Genomic DNA, 25831 nt, shown 5'->3' with positions numbered 1-25831 from the left:
GAAGATTGGTTTTGGGTTAAAATTTGTTGAAATGGCCCCCTAATTGAAAATATTCTTCTTTTCAGGGGAAATTTTAACAAGTTTTTTCCTTACTCTTAAACTCGTTAGTTATCAGTTAAAATCTCGACCTACACATCTCCAAAGATCATGAAATTTCACGGGAGCCTAGCCTAGACCGTTGTGCATCACTTTTCTCTCGGACACGTTGAGAGAAAAATTAGTTTACTTGCACTAACGATCATTTTAATCGAAATAGTGAAAATCTCACATTTCTGATAGTGCTACCCCTTTGTGAAATGTGGCCCGGACCAATCTCGGAATATTTTTTGCCACTAGTCACAACGAATTTGTACTACTAAGATATGAATATGAAGATTGGTTTTGGGTTAAAATTTTTTGAAATGGCCCCCTAATTGAAAATATTCTTCTTTTCGGGGGAAATATTAACAAGTTTTTTCCTTACTCTTACACTCGTTAGTTATCTGTTAAAATCTCAACCTACACATCTCCAAAGATCATGAAATTTCACGGGGGCCTAGCCAAGACCGTTGTGCATCACTTTTCTCTTGGACACGTTGAGAGAAAAATTAGTTTTCTTGCACTAACGATCGTTTGATTCGAAATAGTGAAAATCTCACATTTCTGATAGTGGTACCCCTTTGTGAAATGTGGCCCGGACCAATCTGGGAATATTTTTTACCACTAGTCACAATCAATTTGTACTTCTAAGAAATGAATATGAAGATTGGTTTTGGGTTAAAATTTGTTGAAATGACCCCTTAATTGAAAATATTCTTCTTTTCAGGGGAAATTTTAACAAGTTTTTTCCTTACTCTTACACTCGTTAGTTATCTGTTAAAATCTCAACCTACACATCTCCAAAGATCATAAAATTTCACGGGGGCCTAGCCAAGACCGTTGTGCATTACTTTTCTCTTGGACACGTTGAGAGAAAAATTAGTTTTCTTGCACTAACGATCATTTTAATCAAAATATTGAAAATCTCACATTTCTGATAGTGGTACCCCTTTGTGAAATGTGGCCCGGACCAATCTCGGAATATTTTTTGCCACTAGTCACAACGAATTTGTACTACTAAAATATGAATATGAAGATTGGTTTTGGGTTAAAATTTGTTGAAATGGCCCCCTAATTGAAAATATTCTTCTTTTCAGGGGAAATTTTAACAAGTTTTTTCCTTACTCTTACACTCGTTAGTTATCTGTTAAAATCTCAACCTACACATCTCTAAAGATCATGAAATTTCACAGGGGCCTAGCCAAGACCGTTGTGCATCACTTTTCTCTTGGACACGTTGAGAGAAAAATTAGTTTTCTTGCACTAACGATCATTTTAATCGAAATAGTGAAAATCTCACATTTCTGATAGTGGTACCCCTTTGTGAAATGTGGCCCGGACCAATCTCGGAATATTTTTTGCCACTGGTCACAACGAATTTGTTAAACTAAGATATGAATATGAAGATTGGTTTTGGGTTAAAATTTGTTGAAATGGCCCCCTAATTGAAAATATTCTTCTTTTCAGGGGAAATTTTAACAAGTTTTTTCCTTACTCTTACACTCGTTAGTTATCTGTTAAAATCTCGACCTACACATCTCCAAAGATCATGAAATTTCACGGGGGCCTAGCCTAGGCCGTTGTGCATCACTTTTCTCTCGGACGCGTTGAGAGAAAAATTAGTTTTCTTGCACTAACGATCATTTTAATCGAAATAGTGAAAATCTCACATTTCTGATAGTGGTACCCCTTTGTGAAATGTGGCCCGGACCAATCTCGGAATATTTTTTGCCACTAGTCACAACGAATTTGTACTACTAACACATGAATATTAAGATTGTTTTTGGGTTAAAATTTGGTTAAATGGCCCCCTAATTGAAAATATTCTTCTTTTCAGGGGAAATTTTAACAAGTTTTTTTCTTACTCTTACACTCGTTAGTTATCTATTAAAATCTCAACCTACACATCTCCAAAGATCATGAAATTTCACGGGGGCCTAGCCAAGACCGTTGTGCATCACTTTTCTCTTGGACACGTTGAGAGAAAAATTAGTTTTCTTGCACTAACGATCATTTTAATCGAAATAGTGAAAATCTCACATTTCTGATAGTGGTACTCCTTTGTGAAATGTGGCCCGGACCAATCTCGGAATATTTTTTGCCACTAGTCACAACGAATTTGTACTACTAAGATATGAATATGAAGATTGGTTTTGGGTTAAAATTTTTTCAAATTGCCCCCTAATTGAAAATATTCTTCTTTTCAGGGGAAATTTTAACAAGTTTTTTCCTTACTCTTACACTCGTTAGTTATCTGTTAAAATCTCAACCTACACATCTCCAAAGATCATGAAATTTCACGGGGGCCTAGCCAAGACCGTTGTGCATCACTTTTCTCTTGGACACGTTGAGAGAAAAATTAGTTTTCTTGCACTAACAATCGTTTTATTCGAAATAGTGAAAATCTCACATTTCTGATAGTGGTACGTACCCCTTTGTGAAATGTGGCCCGGACCAATCTGGGAATATTTTTTACCACGAGTCACAATCAATTTGTACTTCTAAGAAATGAATATGAAGATTGGTTTTGGGTTAAAATTTGTTGAAATGACCCCCTAATTGAAAAATTCTTCTTTTCAGGGGAAATTTTAACAAGTTTTTTCCTTACTCTTACACTCGTTAGTTATCTGTTAAAATCTCAACCTACACATCTCCAAAGATCATGAAATTTCACGGGGGCCTAGCCAAGACCGTTGTGCATTACTTTTCTCTTGGACATGTTGAGAGAAAAATTAGTTTTCTTGCACTAACGATCATTTTAATCGAAATAGTGAAAATCTCACATTTCTGATAGTGGTACCCCTTTGTGAAATGTGGCCCGGACCAATCTTTGAATATTTTTTGCCACTAGTCACAACGAATTTGTACTACTAAGATATGAATATGAAGATTGGTTTTGGGTTAAAATTTGTTGAAATGGCCCCCTAATTGAAAATATTCTTCTTTTCAGGGGAAATTTTAACAAGTTTTTTCCTTACTCTTACACTCGTTAGTTATCTGTTAAAATCTCAACCTACACATCTCTAAAGATCATGAAATTTCACGGGGGCCTAGCCAAGACCGTTTTGCATCACTTTTCTCTTGGACACGTTGAGAGAAAAATTAGTTTTCTTGCACTAACGATCATTTTAATCGAAATAGTGAAAATCTCACATTTCTGATAGTGGTACCCCTTTGTGAAATGTGGCCCGGACCAATCTCGGAATATTTTTTGCCACTAGTCACAACGAATATAAAAAAAATTATAAAAGTTGAACTACACCGAAAGAATAAGTTAATTCCCTAGTATTACTATATGTGAACATGTTACATTATTTTCATGGAGCATGAATGTTCCGCTATCTGTGTTTGTGTTTCCTTCAAGTGATTACTTTAAACATTTAGTACTGCAACATATTTTTAATAATATGTACATTATTTTTTATTTTATGAATAATTATGTTTTAATTTTTATTTTATTTTTCGAAATGGGACCTGAGCGCGGTGGGAGCCTAAGGCGATCGCCTCACTCGTCTCACCTCAACGCCGCCCTGACCATAGTTTAACTCTGCCCAAGTAAGACTTCTCAATAAATTAGAGTTGGGTTATCTAAGACAAGTGGCCTTTTTTATTTTAGAAAGTAAATAAGAATACTTGGCCCTTGGGTCAACTATCATGAATAGAGCAAAAAGTAAACGAAAACAGAACACTCCTCTGCTATTTATTGAGATGAGAGTTAACTTAAGCTTCATAAATCTTGTGTATCTAATCTAAGATATATATCCTTGTTCAATTACAGAATCATGGCTGAACTGGCTGTTGGAGGAGCTTTTCTCTCTGCTTTTCTTCAAGTGTTATTTGATAGGTTAGCTTCAAAGGAGGTGGTTGACTTCTTCCATGGAAAGAAACACATTGTAGACTTACTCAATGAGTTGAATCTAACCCTGTTGTCAGCTACTTCACTGTTAAATGATGCTGAGGAGAAACAGCTACAAGATCAGACTGTCAGGACATGGCTTAATGATTTTAAGGAAGTTGTTCATGAAGCAGATGAGGTGGTGGACGAGATCAACACTGAAGCCTTGAGACGCAGCTTGGAGGTTGAATCAGATATTGACAATATTATGAGTAAGATGTTCTTGAAATTCATCCCTACTACTTCTTTTTGGGAATTTGATAACCCTGTCAAAACAAAGATAGTTGGGATTCTTGGTAGGTTAAAGCTTGTTATAGGTCAAAAAGATGTCATTGGCTTAAAAGGAGGTGTTCAAAATAGAATTCTGCAAAGGCTACCTACTCCTTTGGCAATAGAATCTGGTGTTTATGGAAGGGATGATGATAAAGATGCAATTATTAAGTTATTGCTGTCGAATGATGATAGTGGGAATAGGATATCTGTGATTCCAATCGTTGGCATGGGTGGTATTGGCAAGACCACTCTTGCACAGCTCATCTTTGATGATTTTAGAGTGAAGGAGCATTTTGAGTCAAAAGTATGGATTACAGTATTAGATGAGTACGATGTTGTTAAGATACTTAAACTGATTTTTGAAAGCATTACTTGTCAGAAATGTGATATTGAGGATTCATATAAGCTTCAAGTTAAACTGAAGGAGGCTTTGGAGGGAAGGAAGTTTCTCATTGTTTTGGATGATGTTTGGAAGGAGAATTATAGTAGCTGTTTGGCAAGTGCTTTTGATTTTGGAGCAAATGGAGGTAAGATCATGGTGACGACGCGTAGTAGAACTGTTGCACAAAAGATGGGTGATGCTACAATTTATGACCTACAAGTAATATCTGACAATGATTGTTGGAAATTATTTGCAACACACGCCTTTAGCAATGTGGAGTTGGATGATGCATGTCCGGAACTAAAGAAAATTGGTAGTGAAATTGTTGCGAAATGTAAGGGACTCCCTTTAGCAATAAAATCACTTGCTGGTCTTTTGCGATCTCAGTTTAATCAGGAGGAATGGAGAAGGATTCTGAGAAATGATATATGGGATTTGCATAGAAATGATATATGGGATTTGCATTGGCAAGAAATGGGAGTGTTGAGGTTATTCCAGCTTTATGGATGAGCTACCAATATTTGCCTTCACATCTAAAACAATGTTTTGCTTATTGTTCAATTTTCCCCAAAGGTTTTAAATATGAGAAGAGACAACTAATCTTGTTGTGGATGGCAGAAGGAATCCTACATCAATATAAGTCTACAAAAAGAATGGAAGATGTTGGGGAGGAATGCATCAATGCTCTAATATCAAGATCATTGTTTCAACAATCAAGTTGGAACGAATCAACAATTTTTATGCATGATCTTGTCCATGATTTAGCCAATTTTGTATCAGGTGAGTTTTGTGTAAGATTGGATGACAATAGTAACTTAAACAACCTTACAGAGAAGACTAGATATTTGTCATATGTTGGGGGAAAGTTTGAGTTCAATAAGCTTGAGAAGTTATCATCTTTACGCACCTTTCTCTCATTCCACTCTTCACCACTGCATGGAATTACATCATTGCCAGACCACATAGCAATGGATGAAATATTGTCAAGTATAGGAAGATTGTTAAAAACACTCTCTTTATCTGGGTCTTTTATCAAAGAGTTGCCCAATTCCATTGCCAATATGAAATACTTAAGGTATTTGGACTTGTCTTCAACTGAAATTACTGAACTGCCTGATACAGTTTGTGCCTTGTACAATTTGCAGACTTTACTATTAGCATACTGTACGAATCTCATTCGTTTGCCAATGAAGATAGGAAATCTAATCAAGTTGCGCCATCTTGACATTAGTAATACAATTTCTTTGAAAGAGATGCCATCTCAAATTTGTAAGCTGAAAGAGTTAGAGACATTAACTGATTTTGTTTTGGGAAGAGGACAGGCTGATTCTAGCATCAAGGAGTTAGGAGGGCTTCAAAATTTGTCAGGCATACTTAAAATTTCAGGCCTTGAGAATGTTGTCAATGTTGGTGATGTTTTGGAGGCTAAGTTAAAGGACAAGAAGCGTCTTAATGGGCTGATTTTGAGATGGGGTATCGGTGGCAATGGCGCTGATGATTCACAAAAAGAAAGGGAAATACTAGATGCACTCAAACCTCACACCAACTTAAAGCAACTTTGTTTCTATGGATACAGAGGTACAACATTATCAGATTGGGTAGGACATCATTCCTTTTCGAATGTAGTAGAAGTGCGTCTACATTCTTGTAAAAATTGTTGTTTGTTGCCACCCTTTGGACAGCTACCGTACCTTAAAAAGCTCGAGATTTGGGGATGTGATAGTGTGGTCATAATAAGTTCAGAGTTTTCTAAGTCATTTCAATCTTTAGAGATTTTGCATTTTTGGAACATGCCTGAATGGAAGGAATGGTCATTCAGTACTAGAGATGGAGTAGTCTTTCCTAGACTTAAAGAGCTTTATTTGGAAGATTGTCCAAAGTTAAATGTTCACTTGCCTGATTATCTTCCATCATTAACAATTCTACTAGTGTTGAGTTGTAAGCAACTGATGCCTTTACTGCCAAGGGATCATCAGATGGACTCAGCATTTCCATGTCTGAAAAATATGAAGATCTCTGGATGTCCAGAACAAAAGTCTTTTCTTGAAGGAGGATTACCTTTGAGTTTAACTTCACTAAGGATTTCCTTTTGTGATGAACTTGAAGCCTTTGATGAAGAGTGCTTTGGAGTCTTATCTTGTTTAAAGGAGTTGGAGATTCATGATTGTGTTAAATTTATGGAGTTTCCAATCACAGAGATACCTGATCATATGACTCTTTCTACTAAGTTTAAAGATCATATTAAGAAGAAGGAAATGAAAGAATTTACATCAATTGGTACAAGCAGAAGCATCAATTGGTACTCTTTTCTCTTATTCTTCTTACTTTTCCCTTTGCTGATTCTATAAATTTTTGTGGGATTACTATATGTATCAAATAATAAATTAGCTCGGATATCAATAGGGTTGGGTTGGGCATTCGAACTAATCCAACATTTTTCTCTTCATCCGATCCAATCTAATTAGTAATTGAATTTGAAAAATTATTATCCGAACCGATCCAATTAGACCTCAAAATCCAATCAAATCCAATTAACCGATTTTTTAATTGGATGTCCAATTACACACTTAATTTTTGATATTAACATAAAATATGAAGAAAAATAGGTAAAACCAAAAATTATCTTTATTTATGTTTAATACTCCATTAAAATATCATTTTTTACTAGTGTAATGCTACTAAAAGTATGAAATAAGTAAAACAACAACATTACAAGTAATAAAATAAAACAAAACATCATGAAAATAAATATACAAAACAACTAAATGTTACAAATTCAACACAAAAAAACTACTAAATATATAATTAAAATATATATTTCTTATATAAAAAATTTAAATAATTTTTTTAATATATATATAAATGAAATTGGATTGGATCGGTTTTTAATTGGATTTTGAGAACGACATCTAATAACTGATCCATTTCAATTATAATCCAACTTTTAACATTCAATCCAATTGTAATTGGATATCCAATTTTTTGTAATTGGATTGGATTAGATTAGTTTGGTTCAATTGAATTGGATTGAATGTTGCCCCCCTAGATATACTTACCCAAGCATTTTTGTAGCAAGACCAGTTTTATTGATTATGAACTATGAAGTGTAGCATATAGAAGATGTAGCTTATTGTATTCAACATGAACTTTCTCATTTTCTTTTTTATTTGAATTATTGAGTAATATTCTTGTTTGAAATTATTATGGACAGGTCTTATTCTGAACTGAGGAATAAACAATCAGAAGAGGAAACAGTTGAGGTAGATGCCAATAATATTATGAATATTTATGTGAATACTTTCAATATTCAAATGCAAATCATTAAGACACAAAAGAGTTTCTCACAAGAGCATTTTAAGCCTGCTAAGCATCTCGGTCTCACCATTATTAAGGCTATGTTTGGAAGTTAGACTTTGGTGAGAAAAGACTAAGGCATTAAAATAAATTCTCATGTTCGGTATAGAAAAAAGAAAAAGGGAAATTTACAAAAAATATTGAAATTTGGGTCAATTTTTACAAAAATACTGTCACACGGAAATCTTTTCAAAAATACTGTATTTTTATAAAACAACAGTGGAACACAAAACAGAACAACTAAAAACAACAGTGAAACAACTAAAAAACAACCGTAAAACAACAGTGAAAACTTAACACAGTACACAGTATAAAACTTACACAGTATTTTTAAAAAAAATTCCGCCCCACAGTATAAAAGTAAGAAAGTTAGAAATTTTAGTATTTGGTGATCGTAAGAAAAATTGTATAGGTCAACCTTTTTTCCAATTCAATGGCCAACCTTTCAAATGCATGTATATTCTTTCATTTGTTTTTGTATTACATACTTTGGAACAATAACATATTACACTTGCATTGCAGGATAGAGGAAGACAAGATATGCAAGGTATTCCTTGGGATAAGTTACCCATGAGCAGAGAGGGATACCGACAAAGAAGGACTGATAAATATAAGAACCATGAAAACATCCCTTTTTCAGGAGAGATGTCAAGAAAGGTAAAAAAATCAATTACTTTTTGTTTATATCTATGTTTTTGTTAATTGATTTGCTCTTTGTAGTTTCACATAGGTTATGAGTGGAGTAACCAATGTTTTTATAAATGACTTAATATTTTTACATTTAATTCATGTGGGATAATATTGTCTAATATCCCCCTTAAGATAGTGACTATTTGTCTGCTCATAAGTGTAGATCGAATGTTTGTAAGGGATATGACTCTTGATACTGGATTACTAATAGTAATAATTGATTAGTGAGAGTTTGCTCACAAAAAAATTTCTGTTGTAAGCAGGACTACAAGATTACAGAGAAAGGATTGATTTATTATGAGTTCAAACGAAATGCACCATTGGTGAAACCACACATTTTGCATTTTCAGGTTTGTATAATAAGCACATGCTTTACATTTTTGCATATCATATTCATATGGGAATGTATAGCTGTGATTTTAATTACTATTTTGGTTGTTGGGTAATGCAGTTAAGGAACTTGGTGTGGACAACATCAAAGTATGATGTTTACCTTCATCAAAGTAAATCTATTGTTCATTGGTCATCGTTAACTTCTAGTAGGTCTGAGGTTCTCAATGTTTCCAGACATGTGGCACCTTCAGAGGTACTTTGACCATAAACATGATTAAATATGCACAAATACAACAAACACTTTTACCGATCATTCTGTTTTTGCTTATAGAAACATCCTGGAAGTTTGTTGGAGGGATTTACAACGACTGACATTAGTACCATTGCAGTAAAAGATAAACTACTTGTTGCTGGAGGCTTTAATGGTGAACTTATTTGCAAGGTCAGTAAACCAATTAACTAAGACTACTGCAGAGTTTTCTTGAGTAGTAATTTGTATTGGGACTAAGTTGTTTTGTGAAAGAATTATACCATCAATCTTGGTTTTTTTCTTTTCATTTGAAATTGGAATGCTGATAGAATTACAATTTTTCCAAGTTTTTGACTTTCGAAACACTTTACAACTTAGCAACAAACTACTTACAGAATACAAGTATGAGTACTTATATTTCTAGAATATGTGGCCTAACAAATGTAGGCTCTTGATTGGCCGGGAGTTAGCTATTGCTACAAGACAACTTACGATAACAATGCCATAACCAATTCTGTTGAGATTTATTCAAGTCCCAGGTAGTGATTCTACCCTTTTGATTCTAACCCCAATTCTGTTGAGATTTATGAAAATAGACTTTGCTGAACTAGGGAATCTTTCTTCTTTTATTAGTGGCGCTATTCACTTTCTAGCTTCGAGCAATGACTGCGGAATCAGAGAATTCAATATGCAGAGATTTCAGCTTTCTAAGCATTTACGTTTCTCTTGGCCAGTGAATGTGAGTCTCTTGCATTAATATGATGTTTATAATTCACTTGTCATTGGATATTACCTATTGAATGATGTACACTTTTTGATGTGGCAGCATTGTTCTTTGAGTCCTGACAGTAAACTTCTCGTGGTAGTTGGGGACAATCCAAATGGAATGTTGGTGGACCCTCAAACTGGAAAGGTACTTGCAAAGCAAAGCATTTCAGCCTTCTACCTAATGATCCATAACTAACTCTCATGATTTTGCAGACAGTGGAGGAATTCAGTGAACACAAGGATTATTCATTCTCTTCTTCATGGCACCCCAATGGGGTTGTTTTTGCTACTGGAAGCCAGGACAAAACTTGTCGTGTTTGGGACATTCGCAACCTATCTAAGTCGGTGGCTGTTCTGGGCGGCAACTTAGCAGCCATTCATTCAATCCGCTTCACTTCTGATGGTCGCTACATGGCAGCAGCAGAGGCCGTGGACTATGTGCACATCTATGATGTGAAGAGCAAGTACGAGAAAGAACAGGAAATTGATTTTTTCGGTCAGACATCAGGCATATCGTTCAGTCCAGAGGCTGAATCGCTTTTCATTGGGGCAAATGATCGTACTTATGGGGGTATCCTAGAATATGGTCGACATGTATAATAAAAAGAAGAATTATCCATATTTTGTGTTAAAGATTCAAAAGTGAAGTTGTTTTGTATGTAACTAAGCACTGAAAACTTGAGATGGAAGTTGGAGGATGAATCAGGGAACAATATGAGTAAGATATTCTTGAAACTCATTCCTACCTTTTTTTTTTGGGCATTTTATTGTCAAGGGAACCTAAACTACATCGGTCAAGTTTGTTATTTTTCTGTTAGGTTTAGTTAAGATCGATTATAACTAACTTTTGTTAGTTCTTTGTTGCACGTGTGCATATTGTATTGTATATAAGGAGCTTTGTCTTCTCCATTGATAATCAATAAAACAATTCTTTGTTTTTTGGTTTTCCTCCGCTTTTCTCTGTTTTTGTTCTCATCTTTCTTGAAAGTTAACATGGTATCAGAGCTTTGATCGTTCTTTCATGGAGCATTCTTCAGCTGTCAACAATGGTGGATCGTCGACTCCCCCAAGTTTGTCTCAACAAATCAATTTACCTAAAACTAATATTGTTTCCTTCTCTCATTCTCTCTCTATTCGTCTCGACGAGTTCAACTATCTACCATGGAAACACCAAGTTTTGGCAGCAATCAAAGGCAGTCGCCTGCAATGATTTCTTGGGCCAAACAGTGCTCCACCTCAATATCTCACAACTGAGGATCGAGCTACAAATAAAGTCAGTCCCGAGTTCGAAGATTGGGAACAACAGGATAATATACTTGTATCTTGGCTCCTTTCGTCAATGTCGGAAAAAGTACTCACTGGGATGGTTGGATCTGACTCTGTAACTCAAATCTAGCTCAATCTTCGTGAATACTACATGTCTCTTAATCGAGCCAAGATCGGACAGTATAAAACTCTGCTTCGCAACACAAAAATGCAGGCATCCCTCAGTGACTATCTGCTCAAAAGAAAGAGCATAATCGATACCCTAGCATCGATTGGACATCCTACATCTGCATCAAACCATATTGAAGCCATCTTCAATGGTCTGCCTTAAGATTACAATGTGTTCATCACCTCTGTCAACACGAGAACGGAAGCTTACAGTGTTGCTGAGATCGAAGCCCTGCTGATGGCCCAAGAAGTTCAATTGGATAAGGCTGTCAAAGATCTTGATGTGGCCAAGACTGAAGCTAACCTCGCCAACACCAAATCTCAAGTTGGACTTGGTTCCCCCTCTGTCTCCCCATATCCTGCTTGTAATGGAAGGATGGTAGAGTTTACATTTCTAGGGATGTTCTCTTTGATGAGAATATCTTCCCTTATGCCACTGAGGCAGCCAAACATTCCTCTCCAAATCTATCTCTATTACCTGTCTCAACAAATATTCCCACTTCCAGCTCAATTCTAAGACCTACTATTCCATTAATTCCCACCCCCTGGATTCACTCATAATCATCCAACTGCACTAGCTGCAATTTCACAAGCAGCAACTGCTGCTGCTTTCCAAGTACCTCCAGCAACTATCTCTCAAACTGCTCCTGCTTCTTCTACCCAGGCTGCTCTAATTCAAACACATGTTCCACTAAATATATCATCCATTGCTCACAGTAGCTCCTCATTTGAACATGTTGGCACCACCAATGATCAGATTGCACCCCATTGCACTTCTCCACAAAGTCAAGAGCCTCCTAATACTAAAGTCCCTAATTTAGGAGCAACAGAAACATCACATGCTCTTGATATTAGAAACACCACAGCTTCTCCAACTGATGATGTTGTTGCTACTGTCAACAAACATTCTATGACAACCAGAAGCAAATATGGCATACGCAAACCCAAAGTGCTTATGGCCTCTCTAACACCAACATCAGTCAAAAGTGCACTAAAAGATTCAAAGTGGTTTGCTGCCATGTCAGATGAAAACAATGCCTTAAAGAAAAACAAAACCTATTCCCTTGTTAATCTACCTCCCAACAGAGAACCAATAGAGTGTAAATGGGGTTTTCGAGTTAAAGAGAACAAAGATGGCACTGTTTAAAGGTTAAAGGCAAGACTAGTAACAAAAGGGTTTCATCAACAAATTGGTTTTGATTTTCATGAAACCTTCATCCCAGTGATAAAGCCAGTAACCATTCAGGTTGTTCTTACAATAGCTCTTTCAAAGGGTTAGTCAGTAAGGAAATTAGATGTTAATAATGCATTCCTTAATGGTGGTCTTCATGAAGACATTTACATGATGCAACCACCAGGATTTGTTGATCTTGAGCATCCACACATGGTTTGCAAGTTACACAAAGCCATGTATATATATATATGGTCTCAAACAAGCTCCAAGAGCTTAGTTTGAGAAGCTATCTACAGTCCTGCTGCAATTAGGCTTTACATCAGCAAAAACTGACCAGTCCCTGTTTACTTTAATCACACCAAGCACTGTCATCTACATACTCATCTATGTAGATGACATTCTCATAACTGGCAGTGATACTCAAGTCTCCAATCTCATCAAAGCCCTCAGTTCCAAGTTTGCATTGAAAGACCTTGGGATTATGGATTTTTTTCTTGGCATTCAGGTTCTGAAAACATCCCAAGGCATTATACTGTCACAAAAGAAGTACATTCAAGATCTTATTTGCAAAGTTGAGTTGTAGGGAGGCAAAACTCATAATTCTCCTATGAACAATGGGTTGAGATTATCAAATTATGGGAGTGACCCTGTTACTGATGCTACTGCTTACAGGTCTTTGGTTGGGGCTCTTCAACATGCCACAATCACTTGGCCTGACATTGCATTCAGTGTGAACAAAATCTACCAGTTTATGCAGAATTTGTTGCAGTCTCATCTTGTTGCAGTAAAAAGGATCTTAAGGTACCTTGTAGGAACTTTAGACTATGGTATTCACCTAAAGCCTCCATCTTCTCTGAATCTTGAGGCCTTTTGTGATGCGGACTGGGCTGCTCACCTAGATGATCGTCGATCAACAACGAGTTATAGCATTTTTCTTAGAGGAAATCTAGTCTGCTGGCAATCCAAGAAGCAAGCTACAATCTCTAGATCATCTACCGAGGCTGAGTATCGAAGCTTGGCTATTGTGGTTACTGAGATCAACTGGATACAATCATTACTATCTGATCTGGAGCAGCTTCCATCATCTGCTCTTTTGATCTAGTGTGACAATCTTAGTACCGTGCATCTGTCTGCCAATCCAATTTTGCATGCTCGCACGAAGCATATTGAGATAGACCTTCATTATGTTCGTGACAAGGCTTTGTCCAAACAGATCATCATTCAACATGTTCCTGCTGAGCATCAAATTGCAGACTCCTTAACTAAACCAATCTCTAGTTCTAGGTTCTCTGTTCTTAGGGACAAACTTGGTGCGGTTTGCTCAACCACTCTAAGTTTGAAGGGGGTTGTCAAGGGAACCTAAACCCCAGCTATCAAGTTTGTTATTTTCTGTTAAGTTTAGTTAAGATCGGTTATAACTAACTTATGTTAGTTAACTCTCGGGGTTTGGAATTGATTGCTCTATGCCTTTATGGTACATAATAGTGAAATCCCTTCTAAGTCAACTGCTATGACTCAAGTCTACTTAACTCTGTGACATTATCCTTCTTGTCACGTGTTAAATATTGATGGCCATTAGAAAAAGTTTGGAGGTTAACATATAAATATATGTCTTACATATATATACGAAGTAGTTGACTATAGTATTTTTATGAGCAAAAAATTGAATCTTTAAAGAAAAACTTATATTCCTATACGACACCGTTTTCATTATGGTTTTGTATATGAAAAGGATTATACACACGTGAGAAGGAGAGACTCGCGGAGATGTCGTTGGTAGATTACGCCTCGTCCGACGACGAAGACGACGTCGTTCCGGTTGATCCCGTCGGAGAAGACGACAAGGCTCAACCTCAAGGTCCTCAACCTCGCCCAAACCACAACCAGCTGTAATCTTCTCCCTCTTTCATTTTCACACACAGAATCATTGATAGACTTTTAACTTTATAATTAGGTTTCATTATTCCATTTCTGCATTTTTCAATTTCTTAAAATTTCAACTGTTCTAGCAATAAATTCTATACAATCATGATCAGTTACTGAGATAAAGTTACGATTTTGGTTAGAAAATCTGGGCAGAAATGTTTTGGGGCTTTTTTGTTTTGTTTTCTAAAACCCTTAATGGAGTTTTTTTCTTTGTTTATGGATAGTACTGAACCAAGTGAGAAGCCTGAACCTGAAATTGTGAAACTTCCTGATGCTTCAGAACTGTTGAACTCTTCTGAATTTTCATATAGTTCATTGAGTGGTCAAAGTGCATCATCATCATCAAGGAAGAGAGACCCAGTTGGTTTAGGTTCGTCTCTGCCGCGCAGTAAAGTTCCAAAAGGGATTTTGAGTCATTCCAAGAGTGTTCCAGATACTGTTGGTGGCATTCTTGTTCCTCCCCAACTTCGTGGAAGGTCAGTTCTTTGTTTAAATGATTTCTCTGCAATTTCATGGTTTTGTCATTGCTTTATGTGTTAATATGGGAGACTTTGCTTCTGAATGGTATTTCCAATGGAATGGTTTGAGCTAATTTTAGTTTAGTTTATGAATGATGAGAATAGGGAAATTTGTCGAACTAATAACATGAAAATATTGAATTAGCAAAATAACAACATTGTATGGTCACACACAATGTAAATTTATGGTTGCAAAACGACCATAATGCTCTTTTTGTGGTCGCATAGTGTAATTTTTAGTAGCTTGTGCGATCATGGTTAGTTTGCTTATTTTTTTTTAAAAAAAGTTAAATTTCATAATGACTATTTCTGCAAAATACTTTGAGAATAGCTGTTTATGGAATTGGAAGGTTTTGTATGAGTCAAAATGGTGGAGTTGTAAACTGCAGTTTGTGAAAGTGAATTTGCAGTGACAACATTGGATTTCATTTTGGTAATTGATCCCATATTGACCATGTTAGTAGTATATAACTATTTGGGCATCCTCCTCTCTTAGATTAGCTTTTGGGAGTAAGTTTTATCTTAGTGGTTGTATTAAGTGGTATTAGAGTCATGCACCTTCAAGTGAGAGTGACGTCGTGAAAGGGGCAATCTGTGGATTAGGCCAAGAGTTAGTGTGGGAGACTTTACTTCTGAATGGTATGGTGGTATGATGATGTAGCCCGATTGATTACACTTAGGAAATGTAGGAATTAACAGCAGCGAAAACTAGTAGAGAACCAAAGGAACACTAACTGAAATTATATTGCAGTAAGCAGGGAATTACAGTGACAATTCTAGACAATTTGAGAGGTCTAGTCTCTCCATGATAACCTGTTAATTCTTGCATAAACTCTCACTCCATATACTCACCTATTTATACTATTCTATTGTCACTCCCAAAAGCAGCACTCAATACATTGACTCATATGCCCTTTTCACTTAGAGTTCGTTTGGTACACCATATTGTATTGTATAGTATTATTGAATTGTATTTTATGTAATAATTTTATGTAAAACTATATGTGGTATTAATTAACTTTTATTGGCATATACATATATAATATTTTAGTACAAATTAAAATTTAACATGGTATTATATAAAAATATGATATATAATCCAATTTAATATAATACAATACAATATGATCTAATACAGCGTATTAAAGTAACCAAACGAGTTGTTAATCTCTTAAACCAATTAATGGATTGGTTTGAGCTAATTTTAGTTTATCTACGATGAGAAGTAGAATAGCTGTTTGTAGAATTGAAAGATTTTCTATGAAGAAGAAGGATAAGAGTTGTATACTATAGTGAATTTGCATTGTCAATTGTGGATTTCACTTTGAAAATATTTTGTTTGTAGAATTTGGTCTTAACCTAAATAGTTGAGAGATTTTTATTGTTTTAAGACCAATTGCTATTTGGATCAGTGCTCAATATGTCAGAAATTCACCCTTGCTTCATTTTGAAACCGAAATTTTGCCATGATTTAAGAATCTATATCGAATCACAATTTTGCATATTCAATTTTGTTCTGCTTATCCACAACAACATTGTTGATATCTTGTTGGGTTGGTATCATAACAGGAGCAACGTTGTTACAGAAGACATAAACAAGCTCTTTGTCAAAAAGCAAGTCGAACCTTCATCGAAGTAGGTGATAACTAACAATGATTGTAGTATAGTGTTTGGATAATAAGACCTTTCATGAACGAATCTCAACTTGTTGAGAGACTAGTAGAATGTAAAAGCTATGTAGCAATTGCATTCTACAATTGTTTTAGTTAATGAGATTGTTAAAGTAGAATTTACAACTTTAAACAAGTACTATTGGATTGAAAGTAGTCAATGCAGTTTTGGTAGTTTTTGTGTACAGTTTCCATTTTTAATTGTCCTGCAATTTATTGTTCTCTATATGGGATTCTCACATTTATGTGGGATGTGGGATACTTTACTTCCCTGGTTATAGCAAATAAAGGATCAAATATCTCTAAATTATTGTTAAATTGTTGAGTTTTATCCTTACCATTACCAAATTGTTGTCTCGAATTTCAAATGAAGGGACACAATTTGTTCGAGAGAATTTAAAATAACTTAAAAAAAAAACATTAGGAGTACAAGCAAGACTATTGTTCTTTTCTACTTCGAGTCAGAAATGTACATTTAACATAACAATAGAATAAACTAAGGCTGAATGTAACCAACCAACTTAGGAGAATCAACGAATTGGAAACAATTAATTAAATTAATCAATCAAAATTGTCATGAAAATTAAAATTAATGTGCTGAAAATTGAATAATCCAACTGATTTATTTGCTATATTAGCTTGTTATTTTATACCAATTCTGGTCCACTTGGTAGAGCTTCATAACCATCATGATGATGATGATTCTTGGTTTTGATTTTAACTGGAATGAACTTGAAGACAACAGCTACCGGTAAACTAACCGCTCCGATCAAGATGCTAAGTAGCCAAAATTCCCAACTTAGAGGTACAGTTCCAGCAAAAGTCCCCAAAAGTTCAACTATAATGACTTGGAAAACTACTGTAGAGACCATAACCATCATAAATGGCCAACTCTCAAACATGCCTTTGAAAACATTGATTTTCTCCATGTCTCTGCTGTTGACTTCATTGAATATCTGGTTCGCAAAAAACCCAATAAAATTAATGAAAAATTATGTACCTACTAGTAACGTTAGTATTTAGATAAATTATAACTTAGATTTTTTTTTTTATATATATATATATATTATAAAACTGTGTATATTGTAGTTATAGCAGACATTTCATCTATTTTCGAAAAAATTTAGAATAATTTATAGCCCAAATATTCAGAATTATACATTTGTAAAAAGAAATAAGCACTTCTTTAACTTGAATGATTGTTTTTAACATAAATTATTCAAAAAAATTCAAAAACGGGTGGAATATCTACTATAAATATAATGTAGAACGTTGTGTAAAAAAAAATTAGTTATAATTTATTAAAATACTGAAAACAAAAATGTCTCTATAGTAAAGACAAGTGATATTCTTACTGTAATCATGTCCTAAAAGTAATATCAATTCTGAATCTCTGTTGATCTTTGTTATACTTTTTTACGAAAAAGATAATCATAAATAATAATTTTTATATACCTGGCAAAACACAAAGGAGTTGAATATAACTGTGTTGAGAACTGAAGTAGAATTTGAATCAGTGAGATTTAAGATTTGTTTGCCATAAAATTTAAGAACTAAAAGAACCCCAATCTGGTAAATGCTTTGCCCAATTATGTTTCTCCACATTATTGGAGTAATGAAATTTACATTTCTTCCAATTGGTGGCCTTTTCATTAAACCATCATTTGGTGGTTCAGTAGCCAAAGCTAGAGCACCAAGAGTGTCCATTATCAAATTCACCCAAAGCATTTGAACTGCAGTGAGTGGAGCAGACCCTGAAAAAAATCATTGATGAAGTTAACAAAGAAGGTCTAGTCTTTTTCCATTGTCTTCAAGAGTAGGCTGTCCATTGATTGGGTTATAACATATTTTAACTGATATAATGTAAATAGAGCATTGTTATAAGTGTCGTCCTATAAGTGGTTAGCGATTTTTTATAATATTTATTAAAGTAAAATAAGTAAGACCCGATATTGAATTGTACCAATAATGATATTACACCTTACAAGAGTGTTAGGCACCATAGGAACATTTCTCTATATACCGATAAGAAAATAAAAAAATTTAACCCCTTTCATCCAAACCGATTATTATTAGTGTTTATTATTTAAGCTTAGAAATTACAATGTTAAAACCTTAACAATGAAACAAACATTAATGAGTAATTTGCGGCAAAACCCCCTCAACTATCAATTTACTTGCAAAAACCATCCAACCTTATATTTTGATAGGAAAACCCTCCAAAGTACTGTTTCGTTTACATTTTTAAGGTGTCATCTGTCCAGCCTAGTTAAGTCCTAATTTTGCCCATGTGGCAATGACAGGTCATTAAAAAATTATCCTACGTGGCCATATTTTACAAAATAAAATTTAAATAAAAATAAAAAATTTAAGAGTAATTTGCAGCAAAACTCCTCCAACTATCAATTTACTTGCAAAAAACCATCCAACCTTAAAGTTTTTTGGATGATTTTTTGCAAGTAAATTGATAGTTGGGAGGTTTTGCCGCAAATTACTCTTAAAGTTTTTATTTTTATTTTGTAAAATATGGCCACATAGGATAATTTTTTAGTGACCTGTCATTGCCACATTGGTAAAATTAAGACTTAACGAGTCTGGACAGACGACACCTTAAAAATGTAAACAGAACAGTACTTTGGAGGGTTTTCCCACCAAAATATGAAGTTGGATGATTTTCGCAAATAAATTGATAGTTGGGGGGTTTTCCCGCAAATTACTCAACATTAATTGTTAACATTAAAATATGAAACAAACATTTATTTTAAAATAAAAAACTTCAATTTTAATATCCAAATATATAATTTAAATGAACAACTATAAAATCTAAATTTCAAAATTAAACCTTATATAGTTCAAAGTATAAATAAAACATACTTTAACCAACTATAATTTGTGTAATTTATTCGAGTTATACTAGGCATAGAAAAATAATATTCAATCCACCCAAATTTTTGTTGGTTTATAGGAGTATGAAAAGACCAACCTGAGATGCATGCTGAAATGAAGTTAAGCATAAGAGCAACAACATTAACTGTCAACTGAAACTGAACAAACTTTTGAATGTTGATGTAAACAGCTCGACCCCATCTAACAACATTCACTATTGTAGTGAAGTTATCATCCATTATAATCACATCAGAGTTTTCTTTTGCAACCTATTGATCCCAAAAATATTTTATTAGTTATGACAGAAGAAATTGTATACAAATCGAAAGATATAGTAAAGTTATGCTCTGAACTTTTCCGCTTGTTAAAAGTCTACCCGAACTATTCGAGTAAAATTCATACTAAGTGTATACCACTTGTTACCGTCGTATGACTAAAGTTGACAAAAGGAATATAATTCAGTGATATAAATAGTTCGGGAAAAGTTTTTAACAAGCAAAAAAGTTCAGAGAACATAATTTGAATGTTGTAATAATTTAAGAGGATAGATTCTATTTATTCTATTATATATGAATGATAACGAACTTATTACCTCAGTTCCTGCAATTCCCATGGAAAGTCCAATGTCGGCTTCATGCAAAGCCGGAGCATCGTTTGTCCCATCACCGGTCACCGCCACAACTTCCCTTAACACACTATTCCTCAAATGAGCTACTAATGTGTGTTTGTCCAAAGGCATTGATCTAGCCATTACCTGTACTTTTCATAGAAAATTCTTTTACATACAGTGAATTGAGAGAAAAAAACAAATAAGAGTAATTTGCAGCAAAATTCTCGTATATTTTTTTTCTTTGACAATATTCCCTTATTTCTAGAAATGTCACCAAATTTAAGATCTCTATCAGATTTTATTATCTAGATCAATACCACATTCCTTAGCTATTGATTTTGCAGTATTGCTACCAAAATAAAAGATCAAGCTTAACTATATAAAAATAAAAACATAAAATTATTCTAAAAATAAAAATGTTAAAAAGTATTTGTCGAACCTGTAGTTTTGGTAACAATTCATCGATTTCCTGTGGATTTTTGTTGCGAAATTCGGGCCCTTCTATAGCCAAACCGTCTTCAGTCAAGATTCCACATTCTCTAGCAATAGCTTTAGCAGTATGAATGTTATCACCAGTTACCATTCTAATAGTTATACCAGCATCCAAACAACTCTTAACAGCTTCTTTCACACCGGGACGAACAGGATCCTTAATTCCAACAACAGCTACAAGTGTATAATTTCCATCAGGAATACTATCTCCATCACAATTATCTTTAACATCTTTGAAACCTAAACAAAGAGTTCTTAAAGCTTCACAAGCAAAATCATTTATAACATTTGAGATGTTACTTCTTTGCTCTTCAGATAAACTCACAACTTCTCCATTAGATTTCAAAACTTTGTCACAAACTCCCAACACAATCTCCGAAGCTCCTTTACGAAATGCTCTAAACCCGTCTCCATTCGGTAGAGCCACAAGAACAGACATTTGTTTCTTTGATGAGTTAAAAGGTTCAACTTTTACTATCTCATAATCTTTACTATAAGTTTTTGAATTACCTCCCAAATGTAAACCGAACTCTACTAAAGCAGCTTCTGTTGGGGTACCGATTGTATTTCTTTTCCCATCTTTCCCTTTAACCACCTCAGATGTAGTATTCAAGAATATCGATTGTAAAAGATAGCTAACAACTCTCTGAGAGACAAAGGATTTCACCTCACTTTCTGCTCTTTCATCATTTGTTATCGTTTTAACATTTTCACACATCCATATCTTGTTGACGACCATATGATTCGTGGTCAAAGTACCAGTTTTATCAGTACAAATACAAGTAGCAGAACCCATTGTCTCACATGCAGATAAGTGTCTCACAAGAGCTTTATCAGACATTAATTTCTTCATAGCAAAAGCAAGACTTAATGTCACAGCTAAAGGAAGTCCTTCCGGTACAGCAACAACAATGATTATAACTGCAATTGCAAAGAAATTCAAAAGCTCCATAGCATCATTTGAAGACCAATTTCCCATTTGATTATGCATTGCCTTTTCAACTAAAAACCTTGTTGTTAGAACAAAGAAAGTTAAAACAGCAAAAACCAAACCGATTTTCCCAATAATTGTTGCAACCCCATTAAGCTTAACTTGAAGAGGAGTCTCATTATTACCACAACTTTCACTTAATGTCTCCATAAGTCTTCCCCATTCAGTCCTCATACCAACTGCTGTCACAAGCATTTTACCAGAACCATCTTGTACCTTTGTACCGGACAAGAGAAAAGGGCGGTTTTTACTTACATTCATTGGCTCACTTTCCCCAGACAAGCTTGATTCATCAACAGTTAAGCTGTATCCCGAAACAAATATCCCATCAGCAGGAACCTGATCACCGATAGAAAGATGAACAAGATCACCAACTAGTAGTTCATATATCGAAATCTTTTGTCTACAACCATCTCTTGTCACTTGAACCGCGATGTTCTTCTTTTCCTTATCCAAATCCCGAAATTGCAAAGATTGTTTGTAGTCACTAATTGCAGTTACCATAACAACAAGGAAAATACTAAGTAAAATTCCTAAACCATCATACATACCATTTGGCCAACCTTCAGTTGCAACACCAACACCAATTGATGTTGCAGCAGAAATCATAAGTATTATGAGTGTTAAATCTTGACAAGCATCCCAAACAAACATCCAAAAACCTTTAGGGGGTTTCTCAACAAAACGATTTTGTCCATAAATGTTTTGTCTGACAGTTAAATCAGTTGAAAGTATACCATCTTTCAATGAAACACATAATTGTCTTGCTATGCCTTCAACTCCTCCATGTTGTTTTAGAGTTATTTCATCGTGGGATCGAACTATGTTCGAGAGCTCATTCGATTCAACCCCGAAACCAGCTTCCTCTGCCTCTTTGGAGAGCTTGTGTTTAGCTTTGTTTCCAGCTACATGAAGTGAAAATTGGATCATTATTATTACAAGGAAAAATATGTAAATAATAAATAGATGATTTGAGTGATTTAAGGAGTGAATACCAGCAATGAATTGTAATGCTGCTTTTTGAACACATAAGGCTACTCTTATCTTTTCCTGTTACATATGATAAAAATACCATAACAGAGTAATTAATGGGAAATATTAGCATAAATTAGTAATGAAAAGATTTTTCTAGTATGTTTTGTAATTTTAATATGATTATTTTAAAAAAAAAAAATTATTTTATGAGAAATTGAAGAAAAAATTAAAAAAATACGAGAAAATTAGTTAAAGGTAACCAAGTATATAACCAGTTACTATAAAGGGTTTCATATTTTTTAATTTTTTTCTAAAAAATTTCAATAAAATAATTTTTTTGAGAAAAATTATATTTTTACAGAGTTATATTTAAAATCTATAAAAATAAAAACCCCTCTATTATAAATAATATCTTATATTTGCGGCTAAATGTTATTTTTTTAATTCAATTTTCAAATATATATATTTTTTCTTTAGTCGCAATTAAAAATTTCTTTTAACTATGAAGAATTATTTAATCACAAGTTGTCATGTAGTTTAATTTACTCACAATTTTTTTATTAATATTAAAAAAAATTACATATATATTAGAGAAAAAAAAAAGAATAATTACATAAGGCACCATTTTTTTGTAAAATATTTACATTTTTACGTTCCATGAATATTTTTTTTACATTTTTACAGTTTTCCAAAAAATAACACGAAAACAACATAAAATAAATAAGAAAACAACATAAAAGTAACATGAAAATAACAACAAAAAATAACATACAGGTAACAAAAACTTAACAACAAATGAACAAAATTTTAACATAAAAAGACCGTATTTTATGTAAATAAAATCAAAAAAATCGTAAAAATGTTTAAAATTCCGTAAAACCGTATTTTTGTTATTTTTTTTTTTGTTATTTTTTTTTTTTTATTTTTGTGCATTTGTGAAATTATCCCAAAAACAAATAACCTAATATGCTTTAAATTATGTAATTTGATAGACTGAGTGAAACATCATATACATTTTATGAGTAATGAATATGTCAAAATTTGTTAACTTTAAAATATGTCAAAATAACATTCACATTGATCTATCAAGTTATTGTATAGTACATATCGACATCATTAACTCATATTTTATTTTATATTTTATGTGGATAATATTTGATATAACAAGTAAAAAACTTATTTATATATAAAAGACTATAATTCGAGCTTAACAAAAAAATAAAAAAATAAGTTGAGTCCCGATGAATTAGTTTTGATCTTGATGATCACTTATTGTTTTTAAGATCATGCAATTAAAACATTCTTATATTAATATTATTATTTCCTTATTGAAGTTATATATAGTACTATTATATTATTAATTTAAATCTCATGAATTAATAAGCTTAAATTCAATTAGTATATATCAGAGTGGAAAAGTAGTCGAAATGGGGGCTAGCTAAAGCCTATAGCTAAGAAATTTCCTTAAAAAAAAAAAAACAATACATATAGATAGATATAAAAATGTCATATGGAAAAATTTCTCATTCAATTACCAACTATACCATACAAGACTTTTCACAAAATTTCCTAGTCTTTATCGATAATTTTCCCAGTTTCCTTCAAATGAGGTTACATATATATATAGCAAAATTATAATTTTCAAATCATAATATATAAATATATATATGTCACGAGATACGAAATATTAAAGGTCCATCAACATTTAAAGTTGCCTAATTATTCAACTACATTTATAAATTTCTCCTTTATTATTGGATCTTTAATTCTTAAATAAAGATTTCAAAAAGAGAAATGTTATAAAGAAATCAAACATATTGTAATTCCAAAATGGTTGGCTTGATATGAATCCACGTCAACCATTTGACCTATAAATATATATATGACGTAATATAATACTATATTTATATTCTCTCTTCTACTATAATATTTCTTTAATTAAATAAATAATAATAATAATAATAATAATAATAATAAATCATCAAACTGTTTTTTTTTTTTTTTTGCAAATTAAATCATCAAATTAAACTACTCGATTAAGATCTTGCGTTTTCTCTATATAGACATATATCGATCTAATAATATAATATTAATTAATAACATGGAATGAGAATGAATAATAATAATATATAATAACGTGTGTATATTTGATCATATATATGACTAATGTAGTAAAATTTTATATATATGGTTAAATATTACTTGATCTAAGCTAATTAATTACACAATATTACATGTAATAACAACAACCAAATATATATACTTAAAATATATATATAAAAATATGATTGAGATATATTGATCATATATATATGTATGTATATGTATATACCTGAAGTTTGAGGCGTTTTTTTCCAGCTTCAGCTCTTTTCTGAAGATCAGCGACCATGCGAAACCTCCGGCGACGATTCTTGACGACGGAGACGGCGGATCTCCACCGTATCAAAGCTTCCTCGGAGGGTCTCTTTGCTTCCACGTCAAAATTCTTCCTTAAATATTTCTCCATTTATTTATTTATTTATTTATTATGATCTTCTAACTCTCTACATGTAGAGAATTATAGTTCTCTCTTTAATTATTTATATATATATATATAATATAGAAAAATATATATATAGGTCTCTAGTGTGTGTAAAAATGTGTGTATATATTATATATAAATTTAAGTATATATATAGGGATGGGATGTGATGGCATAATAGGGCCAAGTCTTTGGCTATTCCTTGAATTAAGCCACTCGTTTTAAATCTCACTAAGTACTATTAATTAACTATCACCTCTTCTAATTAATAATATATATAAGGAAATTAATATTTGTATTTTTAATTATTATCACATGCAATTTAAAATGGTCAAAATTAATATATGGGTTATTCTTTACAAAATACTTAAAATGGAATCCATTGATTTGAAGGAATCTAATTTTTTTCATCTTCTTTATCGGAAAAAAGTTAAACAATAAATAAATAATCTCTTATTATTTTGAGATAAATTATTAATTCATTTCTTAATTATATTCAGTTAAACAAGACCATTTCCATTAATTAAATATTCTTATACATAAAAAAATCGTACAAATGAAACTATAATGTGTAGTTTTTTAAATAATTTTTGAGGCATAAATAAATTTAT

The 25831-nt window shown here is 33.1% G+C and overlaps 3 protein-coding genes and 1 pseudogene across 3 annotated transcripts; 3 read left to right on the top strand and 1 right to left on the bottom strand.

Annotated features, from left to right (window-relative positions):
- Positions 1–3860: 3860 nt before the first annotated feature.
- On the top strand, positions 3861–4368 carry LOC133035514 (putative disease resistance RPP13-like protein 1). Its single transcript, XM_061111350.1, has 2 exons — positions 3861–4269; positions 4334–4368. The coding sequence occupies exons 1-2, from the start codon at positions 3861–3863 to the stop codon at positions 4366–4368; spliced, it is 444 nt and encodes a 147-aa protein (XP_060967333.1).
- Positions 4369–4381: 13 nt separating this feature from the next.
- On the top strand, positions 4382–10968 carry LOC133035558 (putative disease resistance RPP13-like protein 1; annotated as a pseudogene).
- A 3376-nt stretch (positions 10969–14344) lies between these two features.
- On the top strand, positions 14345–16932 carry LOC115710291 (uncharacterized). Its single transcript, XM_030638653.2, has 3 exons — positions 14345–14520; positions 14782–15033; positions 16645–16932. Exons 1-3 carry the CDS (start codon positions 14399–14401, stop codon positions 16712–16714), a joined length of 444 nt encoding a protein of 147 aa, XP_030494513.2. The 5' UTR covers positions 14345–14398; the 3' UTR covers positions 16715–16932.
- Positions 16933–17283: 351 nt separating this feature from the next.
- LOC115710290 (putative calcium-transporting ATPase 11, plasma membrane-type) lies at positions 17284–25288 on the bottom strand. The gene is made up of 7 exons (XM_030638652.2): positions 25032–25288; positions 22720–22774; positions 20681–22629; positions 20224–20385; positions 19729–19900; positions 18201–18499; positions 17284–17701 (listed from the first exon to the last, which is right to left on the bottom strand). Exons 1-7 carry the CDS (start codon positions 25203–25205, stop codon positions 17393–17395), a joined length of 3120 nt encoding a protein of 1039 aa, XP_030494512.2. The 5' UTR covers positions 25206–25288; the 3' UTR covers positions 17284–17392.
- Positions 25289–25831: the final 543 nt, after the last annotated feature.

This window comes from Cannabis sativa, chromosome 3, assembly GCF_029168945.1.
Source record: "Cannabis sativa cultivar Pink pepper isolate KNU-18-1 chromosome 3, ASM2916894v1, whole genome shotgun sequence".
Classification (NCBI taxonomy): Eukaryota; Viridiplantae; Streptophyta; class Magnoliopsida; order Rosales; family Cannabaceae; genus Cannabis; species Cannabis sativa.
Note: the sequence above shows the minus strand (reverse complement) of the source record. Positions and strands in the feature narration are given on the sequence as shown.

Bases quoted from the DNA above. Each gene is read 5' to 3' on its own strand.
- LOC115710291 (XM_030638653.2), top strand. From the start codon at position 14,399: ATGTCGTTGGTAGATTACGCCTCGTCCGACGACGAAGACGACGTCGTT. The intron at 14,521-14,781 runs GTAATCTTCTCC...GTTTATGGATAG, and splicing joins CGCCCAAACCACAACCAGCT to TACTGAACCAAGTGAGAAGC. The intron at 15,034-16,644 runs GTCAGTTCTTTG...GTATCATAACAG, and splicing joins CCTCCCCAACTTCGTGGAAG to GAGCAACGTTGTTACAGAAG.
- LOC133035514 (XM_061111350.1), top strand. From the start codon at position 3,861: ATGGCTGAACTGGCTGTTGGAGGAGCTTTTCTCTCTGCTTTTCTTCAA. The intron at 4,270-4,333 runs GTAGGTTAAAGC...TGTTCAAAATAG, and splicing joins AAAGATAGTTGGGATTCTTG to AATTCTGCAAAGGCTACCTA.
- LOC115710290 (XM_030638652.2), bottom strand. From the start codon at position 25,205: ATGGAGAAATATTTAAGGAAGAATTTTGACGTGGAAGCAAAGAGACCC. The intron at 22,775-25,031 runs GTATATACATAT...CATATGTAACAG, and splicing joins AAAAACGCCTCAAACTTCAG to GAAAAGATAAGAGTAGCCTT. The intron at 19,901-20,223 runs GTAATAAGTTCG...TGGGATCAATAG, and splicing joins TGGGAATTGCAGGAACTGAG to GTTGCAAAAGAAAACTCTGA.